The sequence below is a fragment of the Neofelis nebulosa genome, chromosome 10, assembly GCF_028018385.1.
Source record: "Neofelis nebulosa isolate mNeoNeb1 chromosome 10, mNeoNeb1.pri, whole genome shotgun sequence".
Classification (NCBI taxonomy): Eukaryota; Metazoa; Chordata; class Mammalia; order Carnivora; family Felidae; genus Neofelis; species Neofelis nebulosa.
Window position 1 is genome coordinate 99,611,785 of NC_080791.1, and position 24,696 is coordinate 99,636,480.

Consider the following 24,696-nt stretch of genomic DNA (forward strand, 5'->3'; position numbering starts at 1 on the left):
TGTTAGAAGTCCCATTCAGAAACACTACATTGAATTTAATTTCTGGTTCAAAGCATATTTCTGAAACACTTAAACCTTCATTTATTAAACTTTCATTCATATAAAGTTTTTTTTTTTTTTTTTACTAAAAATAACCAAGAATCAAGAAATAGTTTTAACGAAAGAATGGTTTCATGTTGTTTGAAGAAAAAGTATGAATGTCTTCCCTGACACTAAAGTCCCACGTGTTAAGTACTATAAGGACCGTAATATCTCTTTAGGAGAACAGTTTACTGAAAAAAACTTCCAGTTCATCCCATACTTCAAGGACGAATATTAAATCCCCGTTATTTTTTTTTTATTTTTTTTTTTTAACGTTTATTTATTTTTGAGACAGAGAAAGACAGAGTATGAATGGCAGAGGGTCAGAGAGAGGGAGACACAGAATCTGAAACAGGCTCCCGGCTCTGAGCTGTCAGCACAGAGCCCGACGCGGGGCTCGAACTCACGAACCGCGAGATCATGACCTGAGCCGAAGTCGGCCACTTAACCGACTGAGCCACCCAGGCGCCCCTTAAATCCCCGTTATTACCAGAGAGGAGAAAAATGCAGTGGGAGGCTAGGTCCAAAAAGCAAAGAGAAGAAAAGTAGGCAAGCAGATCAAAATTAGTTACGAACCTCCACAAAAAGCAAGCAGTTCATCTTTTTTTTTTTTTTTAAATGTTTACTTATTTTTGGAAAGAAAGAGCGTGAGCAGGGGAAGGGGCAGAAAGAGAGGGAGACACAGAATCTGAAGCAGGTTCCATGCTCTGGGCTGTCACACAGAGCCCCACACGGGGCTCAAACCCAGGAAACGTGAGATCATGACCTGAGCCAAAGTCGGACACTTAACCAACTGAGCCACCAGGCGCCTTTTTTAAAAAATTTTTTTAACGTTTATTTATTTTTGGAGAGAGAGACAGACAGAAGTACAAGTTCATCTTGAGAAGAAACCCTGGGGCACCTGGGTGGCTATGCCTCAGTCAGTGGAGCATCCAAATCTTGGTTTCAGCTGAGGTCATGATCTCAGTTTGTGGGTTCAAGCCCCCTGCTGGGTGGACTCTGGGCTGACAGTACGAAACATGCTTCAGATTCATTCTCTCTCCCTCTCTCTTTTTCTCTCCTTCTCCCTCTGCCCCTCCTCCTCCTTTCAAAATAAACTTAAATTATTTTAGGGATATCTGGTGCCTCAGTCGGTTAACCATCCAACTTCAGCTCAGGTCATGATTTCGTGGTTTGTGAGTTCGAGCGCCGTATCGGGCTCTGTGCTGACAGTTCAGAGCCTGGAGCCTGCTTCGGATTCTGTGTCTCCGTCTCTCTGTCCCTCCCTTTCCCTCACTCTCAAAAATAAATTTTTAAAAATTGTTTTTAATTAAAAAAAAAAGAGAGAAAAGAAAGTCTTTCATACATGAGAATATCCTGAATAGCTTTGTTTGTACTGAAACAAACCAGAAAGTCTATGATTAACTTCAAAATGCTCTTTCCCCAAAAGTGTTATTTTTTCTAACTAGGCCATTAAATACCATACTTATAAAAAAAACTTCTCTATACAATACAGAATACCTGGAGATCAATCCACACCTCTAACAAAATCACTACATACTTATAAAGCAAAGGCAAAAATCTGCCTATTCTTTATTCTTGTTCCCTTCATGTGACACTTTTTCTGTACAAAACAGAATATTCCAAAAACACTGTACATTCAAAGATCAGAAATTATAATTAGACAAGAAATTATAAATGATGCTATTTACTATGGTTTGGGTTACCATTATGCACTTTTACGCACAATCATGTTTGAATTTTCAAGAAATTTGTGCTTGTCAGTGGACATCCCCTGTGACTGCAACCCACATGAAGAGCATGAATTCTAATCAATTCAATAGCCTTTATGGAGCTTCAAAAGAGGGTGAAATATCAAGATGAAAAAAACATCCCTGACCTCAAAAAAGAATGACAACCTGATACATGCTGCAACATGGATGAACCTTGAAAATATCATGCTAACTGAAATAAACCAGACACTAAAGGGCAAATATTCTATGATTCCAGTTATGCAAAGTACCTAAAATAGGCAAATTCATAGAGACAGAAGGCAGACTAGAGGTTACCAGTGGCTAGGAGGAAAAGGGAATGGGGAATTATTGCTTAATGGTTACGGAATTTTTATTTGGGATAAAGAAAACATTTTAGAAATAGTGATGACTGAGTAACACTGTGAATGTACTCAATGCCACTAAACTGTACTCATAAAAAAAAGTTAAAATGACCTAAATCTAAAACCTAAAACTGTAGGGGCACCTGGGTGGCTGAGTCGGTTGAGTGCCCGACTTCGGCTCAGGTCATGATCTCACAGTTCGTGAGTTCGAGCCCCGCGTCGGGCTCTGAGCTGACAGCTCAGAGCCTGGAGCCTGCTTCCGATTCTGCGTCTCCCTCTCTCTGCCCCTTCCCCACTCATGCTCTGTCTCTCTCTGTCTCTCAAAAATGAATAAACATTAAAAAAAAATTTTTTTTTTTAAATAAAACCTAAAACTGTAACAACCTAAAACTATAAAACTCCTAGAAGAAAGAATAGGGGAAAACTTCATGGCATTAGACTTGGCAGTGTTCTTGGATAAGACACCAAAAGCATAAGCAACAAAAGCGAAAAACAGACAAAAGACAAAATCAACAGTGAAAAGACATGGGCAAAAGTGTTTGCAAATCATCTATCTGATAAAGGATCAATATTCACAATATACAAACAACGACAGCTCAACAACAAAAAAAAATCATGTTAACTGATTTAAAACGAGCAAAGGACTTGGATAGACATTTCTGCAAAGATGATATACAAATGGCCAACAAGCATATGAAAAGGTGTTCAATTAACATCATTAATCAGAGAAATGCAAATCAAAACCACAATGAAATAATGTATATAAATGTCCAATCACCATATTGTACATGGGAAACTAAAATAATATTGTACATCAACTACACTTCAATTTAAAAAAAAAATCAGCTTACACTCCATTAGGATGGCTACTATTTAAACACACAAACAACAACAAATGTTAGCAAGGATGTGGAGATACTAGAACGCTTGTGCACTGTTGGTAGGACTGTAAAATAGTACAATCACTATGGCAAACAGTATGGAAGTTCCTCAAAAAATTGAAAATAGAACCACAATATGATCCAGCAGTCCCAATTCTGGCTATTATCTTGGTAATTACAAGAATTTAAAGAAGGGTCTCAAAGAGATATGTGCACGCCCATGTTCATAGCAACACTAGTTACAATGGCCAAAAGGTGGGAAACTCATGTCCATCAACAGATGAATAAACAAAATGGGGTATATACATAAAACAGAGTATTAAGCAGCCTTTTTTCAAAGTAATCTCTATACTCAATATGGGGCTCAAACCCATGGCCAAGATCAAGAGTCACATGTTCCACCAAATGAGCCAGCCAGCCACGTGCCCCAGTATTACTTAGCATTTAAAAGGAAGGAAATCCTGTCACATGGTACAACATGGATGAACCTTAACGATATTATGGTAAGTGCAATAAGCCAGTCACTTCACTTATATGAGGTATCCAAAAGCAGAAAATACACTTCACTTATATGACGTATCCAAAAGCAGAAAATAGATTGGTGGTTACCAGAGGCTGAGGGGAGGAAGAAAAGGAGAGTTGATTTTAATGGGTATAAAGTTTCAGATATCCAAGATGAAAAAGTTCTGGAGATATATTTCCCATCAATGGGAATGCACTTCCACAGAACTACACATTCAAATATAGTTAAAATGGTAAATTTTGTGTGGGTTTTTTTTTAACATTAAAAAAATGCTAATACGTTAAAATGGCAAATTTTTGTTATATTTATCTTACCACAATTTTTAAAAATAACGTAATAGACCGAAACCACTGAACTGTATGGTATGTGAATTATATCTCAATAAAGCTGTTTAAAAAGAAAAAGCTGACGGGGTGCCTGGGTGGCTCAGTCAGTTGAGCGTCCGACTTCGGCTCAGGTCATGATCTTGCAGTTCGTGAGTTCAAGCCCCACATCGGGCTCTGTGCTGACAGCTCAGAGCCTGGAGCCTGTTTCAGATTCTGTGTCTCCCCACCCCCCTCTCTCTCTCTCTGACCCTTCCCGCTCATGCTGTCTCTCAAAAATGAATAAACGTTCAAAAAAAAAAATTAAGAAAAAAAAAAAAAGAAGAAAAAGCTTAGGAAATAGCTCACTCAAATCGTATCATTCCATGGTTTAAAAACAGCAATTTGTTGGAAGTACCCTGAGCCTTCAGCAGAGAGACTATGCTCTGACTTCCTCCAACTTGTTCAATGGGGCCTCCAAGTGACAGGCCTTCTCTCCCTTTACAAGGCACACGCCACCATCACCTTCTAACCTCCCCCATCTTCCTTATTAGCTCCAGCCTCACAGGAAAATTAAGTTAAAGAAGTTGCAGTGATAGTCACACAAAGGAGGACAGAATTCAGGATTCGCCTTGACATTTAGCAGCAGAGAACAAATCTTTATTTAAAAAAAAAAAAATTGGGGAGCACCTGGATAGCTCAGTCAGTTAAATGTCCAACTCCAGCTCAGGCCATGATCTCATGGTTTGTGGGTTCAAGCTTCGTGCAGGCCTTTGCACTGACAGTGCTGACGGAACGTGCTTGGGATTCTCTCTCTGCCCTTGTCTCACTCTCTCTCAAAACAAGTAAGTAAATAAACTTTAAAAAAAATAAATGGGGGTGGGTGCCTGGGTGGCTCAGTTTGGTTAAACATCCAACTTGATTTCAGCTCAGATCATGATCTCACGATTGGTGAGACAGAGGTGGAGCCCTGTGTTGGGGCTCAGCACTGACAGCACAGAGCCTGCTTAAGATTCTCTCTCTCTCTCTCTCTCTCTCTCTCTCTCTCTCTCTCTGCTCCTCCCCAGCTCATGCATGCACACCTCTCTCTCAAAATAAATAAACTTAAAAAAACAAAACTATTTATTTTACACAGTAGCCATACAATAGATGTTAGGTCTCTGCGCTTCCTTTTCTTCTCTTCTTCCAGCCCAGCATATGTTTAAAAAGCAACTCTTCTGTGCCTGTGCTGGGTATCCACTGGCCTCACATGTGCTGGAGCTATTAAATTCACAGCACCATTTAAAAGGTGTTTATTAACCGTAACTATCATATATTATTAAATCTTAAAAACACATCACAAAACTGTGAGCAGGATAAACTTATTCTGGTAAAATAATAAACAGTTCTGTAGTACATAAAAAAGATAAGATAAAGACCAAGGACTAACAATCACCTCTGAGTGATGGGACTAAGGGTGAGTTTCTTCATTTCTTGCTTTTCTGTATTTTTTATAATGAATCTGTAGCTTCTGTAATAAAAAAATTAAGTGGAAATCTTTAGAAAAATAAACATTCTAGCTCAAAATCTCACCGTCTCTTACACCACAGGCGCCTTCACACGTTACTGCACTGAAGCTGAGTTAGCACCCTAGGAGACAGACACGATTTTCTCCCTTTTGCAGATGAGAATAAACTGAGGCTCAGGACAGTTAAGGGACTTGTTAAAGATTGTACAAGCTAGCAACTAACAAAAGTAAGGTTTCCCAGGCCTTTTAACTTCCAGCTCAGGGGCCTTCCCATTCTGGCACATCTTAAAGGGCAATGTGCATTATTGCTCATGATATTGTTGTTGTTGCTTTTAACCTATGTTCAGACTATTTTAAGAATACTCACTATGTAACTTTGGCCAAGTAAGTCACTTAACCTTTGGTGGCCTCAGTCTCCTCATCTGAAAAGCCAAAGAGATGGAAAAGACATTTTATCTCTAACAACCCCACATGCTAATAGATTTTAGGTCGAGATACCATCTTTGAATCAGAAAACCCCATGGACAAGAATGAATGATTGGAGACAAGTTGAGACCTATGCTCTGGGCCAGGAGCCATTCTTCATGGAAACAGGTAGTGGACAGTCAAGAGGAAATAAGCCACTGGGGGAACCACAAACTTCCTGGTTAAAGCAACAGCTGAAAGCTCCAGCTTTGCTTTACTAACAGCAATGCTTCAATCTTGGCTATTTCACGACCAGACACCACATACTGGAAGTAAAGCTAGGACAATATAAAAACTGCAATGGGGAGTGGGGGGCTCTGGCAATACTTTATGCATGCTACGGTAACTTCATGATTTTCCGAGGAGACTCATTAATATTAAAGGAGAAAGAACCCTGGGTGCTTCCAAGTGGAGACTCCTTCTTCCTCACCAAGCACGTTAAGGAGAAACTGAACTTGCAGGGCACTCTCAGAGACACCACACTTGAGGAAAAGAGCCGACCCAACACTTGTGGAAAAGGTGAAAGAATGCATTTAAAGTCTCTCCAATCTACAGAGAATCAAAGACAGCTCAAAGACCTTTAAAAGATGAAGTTCCTGTAAAGGATTCGCTGAGCATGTAACCTCTTACACTGCAGACATTATAAAACACTGCCGCTATTTAGAACTGTTACACAGCCCTTTTACTCGAGAGTAATAAAAGTACAGCATTAAAACTCTGCTGGAGAGAAAAAGATTCCATTTTGCTGAAACAGGCTCCAACCAAAATCTCACCACCTTCCCCTCACCTAGAAGGATGAACCTGAACCAACAAGAAGCTCCTTAGAGCCTGTGCTATATAGTCTTAAAAATTAAAACAACATCCTGCCCCGAAGATCGCGACCAAGATACCACCACCGGCTCTAAATCCAAAGCCAGCTCCCCGGGGAAAAAAGCTCTTCAATGTGCTCTCCGCGCTCCCGGGTGCGAGATTCCAGCCCAGCTACTAGGCCACGACTGGGTGAGCACCTGATGTGGGGGGAGGGCGAGCCAAGGCCCTAGCGGATCTGGGGCGGGGAACGGGGGGCTCTCGAAGCTCTTAAGGAGAACAGGCTGCCTCCCCAAAGGCAGGGGTCCTGGCCCTCTCCAGGGGTGGGCACCAAAAACACGTGGGGCGACAGGAGCAGGGAAGGGGTGTCCCGGGCAGACAGCCTGGCTCTGGCTCGGCGGCCGGAAAAAAGAGGACGGAGCTATCCCTGGGCGGGGGACGAAGCCCTCGGGGCCCGAAGGGTGAAGGCAAAGGGCGCGGGGAAGAGGAGACAAGGCCACGAGGAGGGCGGGTCTCCCTGGGCGCGGGGGCACGCGCCGGACAAGCGCGGCCGGACCCGGGGAGCGGAGGACCCCGACACGCGGGAAGAAATCGCCGACCTGCCCTGAGGCGCGGGGAACCAGAGCGGCCGCGCCCGAAGGGCCCTGTGACCCGCGGCCGCCAAGACCGGACCCGCCCCGCGGCGCCTCCCTCCTGCCTCTTTTCCCTCCCTCCCTCCCACTCGCGGCCCGTTAACCCGCGGCGGCCGCACTCACCAGCGGCTGCACCTGAGCCCGCCGCTGCCTCAGCTGCTGCCTGCGCCTCCGCAGCCGCCGCCGCCGCCTCGCTGCTGAGGCCGAGTCCCAGGGGAGCCTCCGCGTCCCGCCGCCGCTGCCGCTGCCGCCAGAGCAGAACACCCCAAAATGGCGGCACTTCCGGCACCTACCACCGGCGGGGAGGGCAGAGGAGGAGGGGGAGGGCAGTGAGAGGGAACGTACCACCGCGGTGCCGCCCGCAGAGCAGATCCGAGCGGAGCGCGGCGCAAGGGCTGGCAGAGCTAGTGGCGCTGCAGCGCCCCCTCGGGCTGGGGAGTGGAGAAGCAGGCGCGCCGAAGCCCCCCGGGCTGCGGGCGGAACCCTCAGCCCGGCGATCTGCCGGGACGCTTCTCTTTGTCTCAGAGCCCTACCGAAGGGAAGGGTGGGAAGACCTGGCCCGAGAATCTGAAGTTCTCGGCTCTGCGCACCATGCCCACCGGAGTTCTGGATGACCTGGTGGGCGAGGACCTCAGCTTGGCACTGAATATGCGCATAATAAAATAGGTGATGAATGAATGAGTGAATGGAATGGTGTTTGGCCAGCGTCGGACACATAACACACCCTCCTTCTGCTCCAGCAGACAAGCAACAGGATCCAGGCCTCCTTCCTTCCTTGCTGAGGTGTGGAATGTAAGTGTGTTGCGAGCTTTCAGAGTTCGAGGAGTGCTTTCTAGCAGGATGAACCGCGGTGTGACGGCACGACTTGGCAAAAACCCCTGCAGTGTCAGGAAGCTCATAAGGGTCCTTATTAGGAGACTGATTGCCCATGGGGCACCTGGGTGGCTAGGTCAGTTAAGCGTCCCCTGGTTGATTTCGGCTCAGGTCATGATCTCACAGTCATGAGATGGAGCCCGGTAGTGCTGAGCCTGGAGCCTGCTGAAGATTCTCTCCTCTCTGTCCCTCCTCTGCTCATGGGCGCTCGCTCTCGCTCTCTCGCTCTCTCTCTCTCCCTCTCTCTCCCAAAATAAATAAATAAACTTTAAAAATTTAAATTAAATTGTTTAAAAATTACACACATACAGGGGCACCTGGGTGGCTCAGTCCGTTAAGCATTCAACTCCTGATCTCAGCTTTTTTTTTAAAAGTTTTTTAATTTTACTTATTTTGAGAGAGAAAGCAGGCGTCAGGGAGGGCAGAGAGAGGGAGAGAAAGAGACTCCCAAGCAGGCTCTGCACTGTCAGTTGGAACCCACAAAACTGTGAGATCATGATCTGAGCCAAAGCTGGTCGCTAAACTGTCAGCTCAGGTCTTGATTTCAGGGCTGTGAGTTCAAGCCCAGTGTTGGGCTCCACACTAGGCGTGAGGCCCACTTAAAAAAAAAAAAAATTACACACACACACACACACACACACACACACACACACTGAAGACAGTAAAAATAAAATACACCCACATACACCCATCCTTCCAATCCCCCTTTTCTGCTTTGTCTTTATCCAAAGCACTAATCACTTGGGGCGCCTGGGTGGCTCAGTCGGTTAAGCGTCCGACTTCGGCTCAGGTCACGATCTCGCGGTCCGTGAGTTCCAGCCCCGCGTCAGGCTCTGGGCTGATGGCTCAGAGCCTGGAGCCTGCTTCCGATTCTGTGTCTCCCTCTCTCTCTGCCCCTCCCCCGTTCATGCTCTGTCTCTCTCTGTCTCAAAAATAAATAAACTTAAAAAAAAAAAAAAAGCACTAATCACTATCTAACATAGTATATTTTATACTTCATATTTTACTTATTTTATTTGTAGTCTTCTCCAACCAGAAGGTGAATTCTACAGAGATGGGGATTCTGTCTGTTTTATATCCTCAGGGCCTAGAATAATGGTGCTTAATAAATATTGATTTTCTTAATTTGACTTACATATATGTTGAAATTATTACCATAATAAGTTTAGTTAATACCCATCATCTCCTATAGATTAAAAAAAAAAGTTTTCTTCCTTGTGACGAGAATTCTTACAATCTACTCTTTTAACAACTTTCCCATATACCATACCACAGTGTTAACTATGGTCATCCTGTTGTACATTACATCAGTAGTACTTATCTTCTAACTAAAAGTTTGTACCTTTTGACCATCTACACCCAAATTCCCCTCCCCCATCAATAAATACTGCTTAATTCATGAATAAGCATATCTAGGTGCTGGATATGAAAAAAGAGAATGAATTGTTTAAGCTTCAGAAGCTACCTGGAACCTGCCCATGAGTTAAATCAAAGTAGGGATCACACCCATTTTCTTATTCTTACCTCTCTAGGATCTTGTTTGGTTTTGTTTTTCAATAGGTATTTTGTGAAGGGCAACCAGAAACTTTTCCCTATTTTATCTTGACTTACTCCCATTGACAGAGAGGAAGTACTACTCATTGCAGGGTACTGGTGTAACCTTTGCATCTAGTTACCAAGGAAGGCCATATCCTATCAGCCCAAGGTGGTAGGTGGGTGGGGAGGGGGCATGACAGTTACATGAAAAACACAAATAGGGGGTGCCTGGATGGCTCAGTTGGAAGATCATGAGACTCCTGATCTCAGGGTTGTGAGTTAAAGTCCAACATTGGGGGTAGAGATTACTTAAATGAATAAACTTAAAAACAACCATACATAGGCTCTTATAACTTAAAAGGGTTTCACAGCACAGACAAAATATAGGACAGTCCAAACACAAAAAGCTTGAGATGCAAACATGTATGAAAACCTTCCTATTTTATTTAAAGATTTTATTTTTTTAAAGATCTAATTAGTTTTATTAAATGATTCACAAATCCAGCATCATTCCATCTAGCAAATAGAGGGGTGCTCCTTATGCCACATTCTTATCCATTCATCTATTGATGGGCACTTAACTTGTTTCCATATCTTGGCTAGTGTGAATAATGCTGCAATAAACACAAAAGTGCATATCTGTCCCATATGCTCTTTTCTTTATTTTTTTAATTTAAATTCCAGTTAGTTACCATACAGTGTAGTATTGGTTTCAGGAGTAGAACCCAGTGATTCATTGCTTCCATATAACACCCAGTGCTCATCCCAACAAACACTCTCCTTTTTTTTTTTTTTTTAAATTTTTTTTTCAATTTTTTTAATTTATTTTTGGGACAGAGAGACACAGAGCATGAACGGGGGAGGGGCAGAGAGAGAGGGAGACACAGAATTGGAAACAGGCTCCAGGCTCCGAGCTGTCAGCACAGAGCCCGACGCGGGGCTCGAACTCACAGACGCGAGATCGTGACCTGGCTGAAGTCGGCCACTTAACCGACTGTGCCACCCAGGCGCCCCGCAACAAACACTCTCCTTAATGCCCATCACCCATTGACTCATCCCCTCACCCAACACCCCTCCAGCAACTCTCAGTCTGTTCTCTGTATTTCAGAGTCTCTTATAGTTTGCCTCCCTCTCTGTTTTTTCTCTTATTTTTCCTTCCCTTCCCCTATGTTCATCTCTTGTGTTTCTTAAATTCCACATGTGAGTGAAATCATAAATTTGTCTATGACTGACTTGTTTCGCTTAGCATAATACCCTCTAGTTCAATCCATGTTGTTGCAAATGGCAAGGCTTCATTCTTTTTGATCATCGAGTAATACTCCATTGTATACGTAGACCACCGTCTTCTTTATCCATTCATCTGTCGATGGACATTTGGGCTCTTTCCATAATTTGACTACTGTTGATAGCACTGCTATAGATATTGGGGTGTGTGTGCCCCTTTGCGTCAGCATTTTTGTATCCTTTGAATAAATACCTAGTAGTGCAACTGCTGGGTTGTAGGATACTTCTATTTTAAAGATTTTATTTTTAAGCAATCTCTATATCCATTAAGGGGCCCAAACTCACAACCCTGAGTTCAAGACTCGCAGGCTCCACTGACTGAGTCAATCAGGAGCCCCTATTTCATGTTTTGACTTCCAAATTGATTAACATTTGTTTAAAAATGAATGAATGAATGAATGAATGAATGAATGAATGAAAAATACAGGCATCTGGGTGGCTCAATTGGTGGAGCATCTGACTCAATTTCAATTCAGGTCACAATCTCATGGTCATGAGAGCAAGCCCCAGGGACTCCAAGATGGGCTCGGAACCTGCTTAAGATTCTGTTTCTCCTACACACTCTGGGTTGACAGAGGGAGGTGGGGGGGAAGATGGGCTAAATGGGCAATGGGTACTAAGGAGGGCACTTGTGATGAGCACTGGGTGTTGTATGTAAGTGATGAATCACTGAATTCTACTCCTGAAACCAATACTGCACTGTATGTTAACAAAATTTTAAAAAGAGAGAAAGAAAGAAAGAAAGAAAGAAAGAAAGAAAGAAAGAAAGAAAGAAAGAAAGAAAGAAAGAAAGAAAGAAAGAAAGAAAGAAAGAAAATTAAGTAAAATACAGTGGACAGCAAAAAAAAAAGAAAAAATATTCTCTCTCTCTCCCTCTCTCTTTGCTCCTCCCCTGCACTCACACGCACACACTGTCTGTCATAAAGGAAGGAAGGAAGGAAGGAAGGAAGGAAGGAAGGAAGGAAGGAAGGGAGGGAGGGAGGGAGGGAGGGAGGGAGGGAGGGAGGGAGGGAGGAAGGCACCTGGGTGACTCAGTTGGTTCAGCTGCTGACTCTGAATTTCAGCTCTGGTATAATCTCACGGTTTGTGATTTCTAGCCAGGTATTGGGCTCTGTGCTAACAGCATGCTTGGGATCCTCTCTCTCTCTTTCTCTCTGCCCCTCCCCTGCTTGAGCTCTCTCTCTCAAAATAAATAAATAAACTTTAAAAAATTGGGGCGCCTGGGTGGCTCAGTCTGTTAAGCGTCCGATTTGGGCTCAGGTCATAATATCGCCCGGTTTGTTAGTTCAAACCCCGCATCAGGCTCCCTAGTGTCAGCACAGAGCCGGCTTGGGAACCTCTGCCCCCTTCTCTCTTTGCCCCTCCCCACTGTATTTCAAAAATTAAAAAAAAAAATTAATGATTATTTATTTTGGGGGCACCTGGATGGCTTAGTCGGTCAAGCATCTGACTCTTGATTTTGGCTCAGGTCATGATCTTATGGTTATGAGATAGAGTCATGCATTGGGCTCCACTCTCTCTCTAAATATTAATTAATTAATTAATTAATTAATAATTAATTAATTAAAACAACATGGGTTTTTTTCCTCTCAGAATGGGAAATAAATTAAATAATTAAATTTAAAAGATTGATGGAGGTTGCCTAGGTGTAGCTCAGTCAGTTAAGCATCCAACTCTTGGTTTCAGCTCAGGTCTTGATCTCACGGGTTTGTGAGTTCAAGCCCCAAGTCGGGCTCTGCGCTGGCAGCCTGCTTGGGATTCTGTCTCTCCGTTTTTCCCCCAGTTCCTCCCCTGCTCATGTGCGCATGCTCTCTCTCTCTCTCAAAATAAATTTTAAATAAATCAATCAATAAATAGAAATAAAGGATTGATGCAGTTGTGAGAAATAGGCAGTCTTGGTGTATACACACACACAGCCATATCGGAGGATAATTTAATGATAATCATTAAAATGAAAAACATTCACATCTATATAAAATTCTTTTGTTTAATGTTTATTTATTTATTTTGAGAGAGGCAAAGACTGCGATTGGGAGGGGGCAGAGAGGAAGAGAGAGAATCCCAAGCAGCCTCTCCTCTGTCAGCGCAGAGTCCCATGGGGTGGGGGGCTCTATCTTACAAACTGTGAGAACATGACCTGAGCCAAAATCAAGAGCCTACCTCCTAACTGACTGAGCCACCCAGGCACCCCATTTCTATAAAATTCTTGAAAATGATAATTAATCTATAGCAGATCGGTGGTTGCCAAGGAACAGGGTGAGGGAGTTAAGAGGTGTGGGGAGAAGGGGTTACAAAGGGGCATGAGAACACTTGGGGGGGGGCATGGATACGTTCTATTATCTTCACTGTGGGAATGGTTTCACAAGTACATATATATATCAAAATGTATTAAAGTGTATACTTCATTAAAAAAAAAAAAAAGATTTGGGGGCGCCTGGGTGGCTCAGTCGGTTAGGCGGCCGACTTCGGCTCAGGTCATGATCTTGCGGTCAGTGAGTTCTAGCCCCACGTCGGGCTCTGTGCTGACAGCTCAGAGCCTGGAGCCTGCTTCATATTCTGTGTCTCCCTCTCTCTGACCCTCCCCTGTTCATGCTCTGTCTCTTCCTGTCTCAAAAATAAATAAACGTTTAAAAAAAAAAAAAAGATTTGATTTTTTAAGTAATGTCTATACCCAGCATGGCGCTCGAACTCACAACACCAAGATCAAGAGTCACGTGTTCCACCAACTGAACCAGCCAGTCACCCCTCAAGTGTATACTTTAAGTATGTGTAGTGTAGCATATGTCAGTTATACTCAACAAAACTAGAAAACATATCCTATGACCCTCTTAAAAAGATGCACACATCGGGGCACCTGGGTGGTTCAGTCAGTTAAGTGGTCGACTCCATTTCAGCTCAGGTCATGATCTCATGGTTCCTGAGTTTGAGCCCCACATGAGGCTCTGGACCAACAGTGGGGAGCCTGCCTGGGATTCTCTCTCTCCCTCTCTTTGTGCCCTCCCCTCCTCTCTCACTCTTTCTCTCTCAAAATAAATAAACTTAAAAATTCTTTTTGAAAATCTTAAAAAAAAAAGATGTACATGTCCTTTATTTTTTTTTAATATTTTTTAACGTTTATTTATTTTTGAATCAGAGAGAGACAGAGCATGAATGGGGAAGGGTCACAGAGAGAGGGAGACACAGAATCTGAAACAGGCTCCAGGCTCTGAGCTGTCAGCACAGAGCCCGAAGTGGAGCTCAAACTCATGGACAGAGAGATCATGACCTGAGTCAAAGTCAGATGCTTAACCAACTGAGCCACCCAGGGGCCCCGCACATATCCTGTAATATAGAAATACAATAGGGGCCCCTGGGTGACTCAGTTGGTTAAGTGTCCAACTTCGGCTCAGGTCATGATCTCATGGTTCATGAGTTCAAGCCCCGTGTCAGGCTCTGTGCTGACAGCTCACAGCCTGGAGCCTGTTTCGGATTCTGTGTCTCAGGTGGAAGCTGCAGACACCGCCGTCAGAAGGAACATCCAAAAGAGCTACCAACCACTGAGTAATCGGAATGAGAGGATAAGATCGATGTCTCGCAGCGCCTGGGTGGCTCAGTTGGTTAAGCGTCCAACTTTGCCTGGGGTCATGGTCTCGCGGTTCATGAGTTCCAGTCCCACATCGGGCTCTCTGCTGTCAGTACAGAACCCACTTCGGATCCTCTGTCTCCCTCTCTCTCTGCCCCTCCCCTGCTCTCTCTCTCAAAAATAAATAAATAGGGGCGCCTGGGTGGCGCAGTCGGTTAAGCGTCCGACTTCAGCCAGGTCACGATCTCGCGGTCCGTGAGTTCGAGCCCCGCGTCGGGCTCTGGGCTGATGGCTCGGAGCCTGGAGCCTGTTTCCGATTCTGTGTCTCCCTCTCTCTCTGCCCCTCCCCCGTTCATGCTCTGTCTCTCTCTGTCCCAAAAATAAATTAAAAACGTTGAAAAAAAAAATTTTTTTTTTAAATAAATAAATAAACATTAAAATGTTAAACAAAATATATATTGAAAAGAAAAACAAAAACCAGCCCTTAGGGGCCATCAACAAGCACTCGCACTGGAAGTCCACTGAAACTCAGAAAGAACTGAAGGGCCTGACCCAATAGTGGAGCCACTGGAGATGTTTCAGGGCAACAGTTGGGCAAGGGCCTCAACCCGGTTTTAGGCAGTGAGACCCCGGCATCACAGGGATCACATGAGCTCCATGTTGCTGGTAGACACTTTGCAAGATGAGCTGAAGCTTTGTAAGGAAACAGCCAAAAAACAGATGGGGGAGTTCCAGGCCTTAAAAATAGAGTTGAAGGTGAAAGAATAAGAGAGGGCCTGGTTCCTAGACGAGTGGGCTTTCTGTAACAGTCAAGTAGATGATTTTACAACAGCCCTTGAGGAGATGGAGCAGCTATTAGAAAGGTGAGAAAAAGCAAGTGACCAGATGGCTCCCTCTTAGGGATAAAGTCTCAGAGGAAGCCACTTAGAACATCTGCTTGTTGGCCATGATCTAGGATTCACCATCCCCAGAAAGAAAACAGTTTCTGCAGTAGGATTCAGGACAGCTTATGCTGGAATGAAGGTTCCTCTTTTTTTTTTTTTTTTAAATGTTTATTTACTTTTGAGAGAGAGAGAGAGAGAGAGAGAGACAAACCATCAAACCATGCATGGGCAAGGGGCAGAGAGAGGGGGAGACACAGAATCTGAAGCGGGCTCTAGGCTCTGAACTGTCAGCACAGAGCCTGACATGGGGCTCGAACCCACGAACTGTGAGATCATGACCTGAGTTGAAGTTGGATGCTTAACCAATTGAGCCACCCAGGTGCCCCTGAACGTTCTTCGTTTAAGCAAGTATCCCGAATTCTGATTGGTCAGCTATCCTGAATCTCACATGCATGGCCTACAGGAGAGGGGCCAAGAAGCTTGGGTCAACATCCTAGACAACAAAATGGCAACAAAGTCAGCAACAGCCAGGGGATCCAGAAGGTCACATTCAAGTATTGGGAAGAAAACCTTAATTGTACAGTGGAGCACTGGTGCTCTACAGGAAGACACCACTGGGGAGCCTGAGTGGCTCTGTTGGTTGACTGGCCCCCTCTTGATTTTGACTCACGTCATGATCCCAGGGTCATGGGATCAAGCTTCTCGTCAAGCTCCATGCTAAGCATGGAGCCTGCTTGAGTAAGATTCTCTCTCTGTCCCTCTACCCTTCTTCCCCCCTTGAGCTCTCTCTCTCTCTCTCTCAAATTAAAAAAAATAATAAAAGAAAAGAATAAAAGTTACGGGAGACATCACTGAGGAGCCATACAGTCCTCTTCTAACTTGGGACACGTTCTGTCTCATCCTGGGTGGGCTCTATACCTCATTGTAAATTTATGAACTCGAAGTTACTTGAAATGACTAAATAAATGGAATGAAGATATAGACAGCAGTAACATCTACCTGAAACAATGCGTGTTAGAGCTTTTAATTTAAATCATTTCTATCTATCAATCTATCTTATATTTATATGTATATAATATATATAATGCTAGTTTTTAAAAGTTTTTTTTTAAGTTTTTATTTATTCATTTAAGGAATCTCTACACCCAACATGAGGCTCAAACACACATGTTCTTCCAACTGAGCCAGCCAGGCACCCATAAAATGCTAATTTATTTATTTACTTATTTAATTTTTTTAATGTTTATTTATTTTTGAGAAAGAGAGATAGAGTCTGAGCGGGGAAGGGGCAGAGAGCGTGGGAGACATAGAATCTAGAGCAGGCTCCAGCCTGTCAGCGCAGAGCCCAATGTGGGGCTCTAACTCACAAGATGAGAGATCATGACCTGAGCCGAAGTCAGACACTCAACTGACTGTGCCACCCAGGCACCACTAAAATGCTGTTTTTAAATATTCTGGGGGTGCCTGGGTGGCTCAGTCAGTTGAACATCTGACTTTGGCTCAGGTCATGATCTCGTAGTTTGCGGGTTCGAGCCCCGCATCGGGCTCTGTGCTGACAGCTCAGAGCGTGGAGGCTGCTTTGGATTCTGTGTCTCCCCTCTCTCTGCCCCTCCCCTGCTGACTCTCTCGCTCTCTCTCTCAAAAATAAAATAAAAACATAAATTAAAAAAATTAAAGTAAATATTCTGTAACTATTCAGATTATAACAGTGAGAAATGAAAAAAGAAATGATGGTTCAATTAAATATTGGTATATCAAAAGCTATCAGAAAAAAAAATATATAGGGGCACCTCGCTGGGTCAGTCCAGTGGAGCATGTGACTCTAGAGATCTCTGGGTTGTGAATTTGAGTCCTAGGTTGGGTGTAGGGATTACTTAAAAATAAAATCTTAAAAAATATATACATATACATATACATATACATATATGTATAGAGAAAGAGAGAAAGAGGGAGAGAGAGAGAGAGGGAGAGACTGACATGGAAAGATGTTAAAAATACACAATTAAGGGGTGCCTGGGTGGCTCAGTCAGTTGAGCGTCTGACTTCGGCTCAGGTCATGATCTCACAGCTCGTGAGTTCGAGCCCCACGTTGGGCTCTGTGCTAACAGCTCAGAGCCTGTGGCCTGCTCCGGATTCTGTGTCTCCCTCTCTCTCTGCCCCTAACCCACTCGCATTCTGTTTCTGTCTCTCTCAAAAATAAATAAACATTAAAAAAAAATTTTTAAAAACACACAATTAAGGGACACCTGGGTGGCTCAGACCGTTAAGCATCTGACTCTTGATCTCCACTCAGGTCATGGCCTTGAGGTTCATGAGTTTGAGCCCTGCATCAGGGGCTCTTTCTTTCTCTCTCTCTCAAATATAAATAAATCTTTAAAAAAAAAAGACACAATTAAGTGCTAAGAAGCAAGTTACAAAATTCCCGTTTATCTTGGTTTTTTTTATGTTTATTTATTTTTGATGGGGGGAAGGGGCAGAAGGAGGAGGCAACAGAGGATCTGAAGCAGAGAGCCCGATTCTGGGCTAGAACTTAGGAACTGTGAGAGCCAAAGTCAGATGCTTAACCAACTGAGCTACCCAGGTGCCCCTGAATTATGTTTTAAAGAAATACACATGTATATTCAATTATTCCATGTTGTTAACAACTAAGGGAAGGGAGGTTTCCAGTAGGAGATAAATATGGGGAGATGTGGGCCTGGGAAGAAGTAGTGAGAGACGGAAACTCCTGATGGCATTTGAATCCCCTGGTGTCTGTTGCTATGTGCTCACTTGCCCTTTCTGAGGTTTGTTATATGACTCAGTAGATCATCTGTGTTCCCAAATTAGGTAAGAGTTGGGCATCAAGGGGTGTCTGGCTGGCTCAGTCAGAGGAACACGCAACTCTTCATTTCAGAGTTATGAGTTCGAGCCCCAAATGGGGTATAGATATTACTTAAAAATAAATCTTGGGTGCCTAGGTAGCTCATTCAGTTAAGCATCCAACTTCAGCTCGGGTTGTGAGCTCCCAGTCTGCGAGTTCAAGCGCCATGTTGGGCTCTGTGCTGACAGCTCAGATCCTGGAGCCTGTTTCGGATTCTGTGTCTCCCTCTCTCTCTGCCCCTCCCTGGCTTGTGCTCGGTCTCTCTCTCAAAAATAAACATAAAAAAAAATCTTAAAAAAATTATTTTTATGTTTATTTATTTCAGAGAGAGAGAGAGAGAGAGAGAGAGAGAGAGAGAGAGAGAGAGAGACAGAGCATGGCCAGAGGTGGGGCAGAAAGGGAGGGAGATACAGAATCCAAAGCAGGCTCCGGGCTCTGAACTGTCAACACAGACCTCACCCAGGGCTCGAACCCACAAACCTAAAGATCATGACCTGAGCCAAAGTCAAGGGCCCAACCGACTGAGCCACCCAGGAGCCCCACCCCACCAAAAAGTTAAACCTTAACAAAAAATAGTACTACTTACGACCAGCACTGAGTATTGCATTGTATAGAATTGTTTAATCATTATATTGTACACTTGAAACCAATAGAACACTCTATGTTGATCTCTGCCCACCCCCCTTGCTCCTGCTTTCTCCTATGAGCACGCACACTCTCTCGCTCTCTCAAAATAAATAAATAAACTTGAAAAAAGATAGAGAGGAGGAAAAAAAAGTAGAATGGTGGTTGCCAGAGGCTGGAGGGAGGGTGGTATGAGGAGTTCTTTATTTTTTTAATTAATTAAATTACTTTTTAAGTAATCTCTGTGTCCAATGTGGGTCTTGAACTCAAGACCCCAAGATCAAGAGTCAGATGCTCTAAGGACTGAGCCAGCCAGGCGCCCCATGGGGAGTTGCTTTATAGGTACAGAGTTTCAGTCTGGGAAGAAAAAAGTTTTGGAGATGGACTTCAGTGATGGTTGCACAACAATGTCAATGTACTTGATGCCAATTAACGGCCTAGTTAAAAATGGTTTTGGGGCGCCGGGGTGGCTCGGTTGGTTAGGCATCCAACTTTAGCTTACGGTTCATGGGTTCAGGCCCCCTGTCGGGCTCTGTGCTGACAGCTCAGAGCCTGGAGCCTGCTTCAGATTCTGTGTCTCCCTCTCTCTCTGCCCCTCCCCGGCTCGTGCTCTGTCTCTCTCAAAAATGAATAAACATTAAAACAAATTTTTAAATGGTTAGAATTGCATATTTTATAGCACGTATATTTTGATATAATTTTTAAAAAGATTTGAAGGGAGTCTGGGTGGCTCAGTCGGTTGAGCATCCAACTCTCAATTTCAGCTCAGGTCATGATCCCAGGGTTGTGGAATCAAGCCCCTCATGGGGCTCTGTGCTGAGCATGGAGTCTGCTTAAGATTCTATCTCTCCGCTCTGCCCCCTCCCCTGCTCACACTTGCACTCTCTCTCTCTCTCTCAAATAAGAGATTTGGTCTTCACATTACAACTGACTAATGCACGCATATTAGCTAGGATAAGTCGAACTACTGTAACAATTAGACCTCAAGTAAATAGCCGAAACAAAATAGAAGCTTATTTCTCTCTCCCTCAACAGATTAGAGAAGATGTTCGCAGTGGGAGGATGGAGAGAAGTAGCTTCTTCTCGAAGTAATTATTTAGGGACCCAGATTGATGGAGACTCTGCTATGTATAACTCATTCCTGCTGAGATGATTCCAGTCTTCCTCATTACTACTCCAGCCCAGAAGAGGAGAAAAAGAGTGTGGAGGAGACTCGTGGAGGAGTTATGGACCAGGCCCTGTTGGTCCTGAAGCTGGCACACATCACTTCCTCTCACACTCCATTGGAGGTAACTGAGTCCTGTATTACTTTTTACCTCAAGGCACACTGAGCACATGACAGCTCAGATATTCCGAGAGTTGGATATAAAGAATTTTGCTGGACGGTTAGCCTCTAAAAAGAAAAAACAAGAATCACGAGGGGAATATGCATCTAACTGAAATAGTAATTATCTCCAGAGGTAAGATTACAGGAAACTCTCACTTTTCATATATAATTTTGAAGTGCTTGCATTTTTTATAACGAACATATGTTACTATTATGATCAGAAACTATAAAGCAAAACCAGGGTACAGGGAATGACAATAAAATGTTTGCATAAAAGCTGAAACCCAAAAACAAAAAACATACAAAAAACACACTAAACTCCTTGTTTATTTAACAAAAACTTTCTTTAATGTTTTATTTATTTTTGAGAAAGAGACAGACAGAGGGTGAGCGGGGGAGGGGCAGAGAGAGAGGAAGACACAGAATCCGAAGCAGGCTCCAGGTTCCGAGCTGTCAGCACAGAGCTGGACACAGGGCTTAAACTCACACACCGAGAAATCATGACCCGAGCCAAAGTTGGATGCTTAACCAACTGAGCCCCCTAGGTGCCCCTCGTGTGATTGAACCTTTAATGAAAAAGTCATAAAAGACTAGTTGCTATATTACCAATTTTATTAAGCATACATTTCCATGTAACAATATATGTATTGTTTTTACATACATACATCTTTAGTTTTTATTATGAAATATTTTTAAAAAGTAAGCAGAAGGGCATAATGAGTCCCCATAGAACATCACTTGGATTAAACAATGATTTATATTTTGCCATATTTGTCTAATCTGCTTTTCTTCTTGGCACAGTACTTTGATGCAAATCCCACATATGTCATGTATGTCTACATACCTTACTAAGCATGTAATAAATAAATTTATAGGCATTTTCTTACACAGCAACAATGCCATGACCACATTAATAAAATTAGCAATAATTCTTTGGTATTATCTCCATCCATAATCAAAGGTCTCCAATTATTTCAAAAACAAGACTTTTTTTTTTTAAGTTTTATTTTTATTTAAGTAATCTCTACACCTGGGGCTCCTGGGTTCAGTGGGTTGAGCGTCCAACTTTGGCTCAGGTTATGATCTCGTGTTCTGTGAGTTCGAGCCCCACATTGGTGGGGGATGCAAAGCGTGCTTTGGATCCTCTGTTCTCTCTCTGCCCCTCCCCTGCTTGCTCTCTTTCTCTCAAAAATAAACATTTTTTTTGTAAAAAGAAAAAAAAGGAAAAGATTAAAAAAAATTAAGTAATCTATACACCCAATGTGGGGCTCAAACTCACCAGCAAGAGTCACATGCTGTTCTGAGCCAGCTAGGAGCCCCCCAAAACATGTCTTTTAATAGCTGATTCATTTCAGTTAGGATCCAGACTGTCCATACTTACTTTTGGTTAACACATCTCTAGGATTCCTGATCTGAGGCAGTGGACCTCCCATTCTCCACCCCCCCCCCCCAACCCCCATGCTTTTGCCTTGCAGAAACAGAATCGACTGTCCCTGTAGAATATCTATACTCTGGATTTGTCTGTTGTTCCATGTGATGACATTAACTCATCCTTCTATCACTTACCTTTGCTGTAAATTAAAGTTAGCTCCTTATAACACTATATGTTAACTAAACTGGAATTAAAATTTTTTTTAAAAAAGATTTTGGTTTCACTGCACGAAAAATATGACCAAAGTGTGTGTACGTATGATTAAACTACAAAATATAAAATAGTATGTAAATGTACACAAAAAAATGAATCAGTTAGAAAAACTTCTTACATAGACTTGTGTATAAAAATAAAAGATATTCGGGGCGCCTGGGTGGCTCAGTTGGTTGAGTGTCCGACTTCAGCTCAGGTCATGATCTCGCAGTTCGTGGGTTCGTGCCCCACATCGGGCTCTGTGCTGACAGCTCGGAGCCTGGAGCCTGCTTCTGATTCTGTGTCTCCCTCTCTCTCTGCCCCTCCCCCACTCACACTCTGTCTCTCTCTCCTTCAAAAATAAATAAACATTAAAAAAAAAAAAGATATTCAATCTCTTAAGTAGTTAGTGAAATTAAAATAAAAATAAAGAGCTGTCATTAAAAAAAAAGAGGGGTGCCTGGGTGACTCAGTCAGCTAAAGCATCTGATTCTTGATTTCAGTTGGAGCCCCACATGGGGCTCTGTGCTGACAGCACGGAGCCTGCTTGGGATTTTCTCTCTCTCCCTCTCTGTCTGTTCCTCCCACGCACATGCTCACTCTCTCTCTCTCAAAATAAATGAATAAACTTTTAAAATATATTAGAAAAAGAAAAAGAAAGTTAGCTCTTCAGGCCTGCTTAAATTCAGGTTCGAATGAGTTGAGGTTGAGGCTGTGGACTTCTGGAGGCATCTGATGTCAGGTTGTCCTGCTTTCAGCAATGCAGGGATCAATCAGTGATCGGTTCCCGTGGCAAGAGCCTGATCCCTCCAGGTAAAGTTTCCGATCAGCATTTCATCTAATGCTTTTTGTCCACTGACGACCATTGACTGGATCAATTATCTGACGAGGGATTTCAAAATGCTGAGTTTCTATCATTCCTCCCACATTTATTTATTTAAGTTTATTTATTTTGAGAGAGAGAGAGCGCGCGTGTGAGAGAGTGCGTGCAAATGCAGGAGGGGCAGAGAGAGAGGGAGAGAGAATCCTGAGCAGGCTGGCACTGCTCTGGGCTGCTGGCTAGGGGCTTGCTTGGGATCCTCTCTCTCTCTCTCTCTTTTTCTCTCTGTCTCTCTGTCACTCTCTCTCAAAATAAATAAAAACTTAAAAAAAAACAATTTAAAATCTTAAAAAAAAAATAGAACAGATTGTTGGGTGATAATGTGATAAAACAAAGTGTTAATTGTTGAATTTAGATGGTGGTTATATGGGTTTTTCCTGCTCAATTTATTCCTTTTTCAGTTTTTAATTTATCATGAGACGGTTCATCACAAAATGTTGGAAAATATATGTATCTAAGAATCTATATTTCTGAAGAGTGAGCTTGGGGGTAAGGATGGAGCTTTTTAGGCTATGTACTTCATATAAAGCAAAAATTGTAAATGATCCTTTGAAATAGTAATTCCACTTTAGGAGCCTATCCTAATAATTTTTTTAAGTTAATTTGAGAGAGAGAGAGCGAGAGCAAGAGAGCAAGCAGGGGAGGGGGAGAGAGATAGGGAGACAATCTCAAGCAGGCTCCACACTGTGTGCAGAACCTGATGCAGGGCTCAAACCCATGAAATGCAAGATTACAATCTAAGCTGAAATCAAGAGTCAGACACTAAACCAGTGTTGAGTGGCCACCCAGGCACCCTGCTAATATAGTAATTCTAAATATGGAAAATATAGAAATATAGAAAAAAATTTCATGCTGGAATTATAAAAAACATTTGGAAATATCCTGAATGTCCAGTAATAGAATGATCACATGGTATAGTAATTAGGTTCATTTTAAATGGTAAAGACAGTGTAATAACACAGCAAACGCTTATGGCACATTTCATGAAAAAAACTGTGATACAAAATTTTATCAACATGATTACAATGATTTTTTTTAAAGGTGTTCCTAATTATTTTTAAGGTTTATTCATTTTTTTGAGAGAGAGACAGAGTGCGAATGGGGAAGGGGCAGAGAGAGAAGGAGACAGAATCTGAAGCAGGCTCCAGGCTCAGAGCTGTCAGCACAGAGCCCGACACGGGACTGGAATCCACAACCATGAGATCATGACCTGAGGAGAAGTTGGACTCTTAACCAACTGAGCTATGCAGGAGCCCAATGATTTTTTTTTTTTAAATGGTATACACACACCCCATAGTGTTATCATATGACCAACAATTCCACTCTTAGGTAGATATCCAAGAGAAATGAAAATGTCTTTTTATGTCCACACAAAAACTTGTATATGAAAGTTCACAGCAGCATTATTCAAAATGGCCAAAAAGTGGAAACAGTCAAATATCTTTCAACTGGTAAATGAGGAAACAAAATGTGGTATATCCATACAATGGAATATTACCCAGCAATAAATACAGCACTGAACCTGCTACAGCACAGATGAATCGTGAAAACAGTACACTGAGAGAAGTCAGACACAAAGGACACATATTGTAGGAGTCCATTTATTTGAGATGTCCAGAACAGGCAAATCTATAAGAGTAAATTAGTAGTTACCTAGGGCTGGGGGGAGGGGAATATGGGATTTTTTGGGTATTAAGGAATATGTTCTAAAATTGGTTGTGGTGAGGATTGCACAACTCTCCGAATATATTAAAAACCAGGGAACTCTACACTTTAAATGGGTGAATTGTATATGAATTATATCTCAGTAAAGTTGTTACAAAAAAGGTTTTTCTAGTGGTACCCATAGGAAATTGGAAGAAAACATGTATTTGAGGTGGTGGAATTATAGGTAATTAGAATAAATTCGACTTCTTTGTATTTTCCAGTTGTTATGAGTATGTATTATT

The 24,696-nt window shown here is 42.8% G+C and overlaps 1 protein-coding gene and 1 long non-coding RNA gene across 7 annotated transcripts in view; both read right to left on the reverse strand.

Annotated features, from left to right (window-relative positions):
- CELF1 (CUGBP Elav-like family member 1) overlaps nt 1–7,575 on the reverse strand; it is a 75,724-nt gene extending 68,149 nt beyond the window's left edge. For 4 of the 6 annotated variants that reach the window (XM_058688955.1, XM_058688957.1, XM_058688956.1 and 1 more), the window contains exon 1: nt 7,417–7,573. Coding sequence is in view for 1 of the 6 variants with exons in the window: in XM_058688954.1 (XP_058544937.1) it covers nt 5,318–5,352 (35 nt within the window). In the remaining 5 variants the exon portion in view is untranslated. Of the gene's footprint in view, nt 1–5,317; nt 5,393–7,416 lie in introns of all 6 variants that reach the window. The other 2 variants (XM_058688954.1, XM_058688949.1) reach the window with 2 other exon arrangements.
- On the reverse strand, nt 683–5,305 carry LOC131487825 (uncharacterized). The gene is made up of 2 exons (XR_009249983.1): nt 2,545–5,305; nt 683–2,301 (listed from the first exon to the last, which is right to left on the reverse strand). It is a non-coding gene; the product is annotated as an uncharacterized LOC131487825 (long non-coding RNA).
- Nucleotides 7,576–24,696: the final 17,121 nt, after the last annotated feature.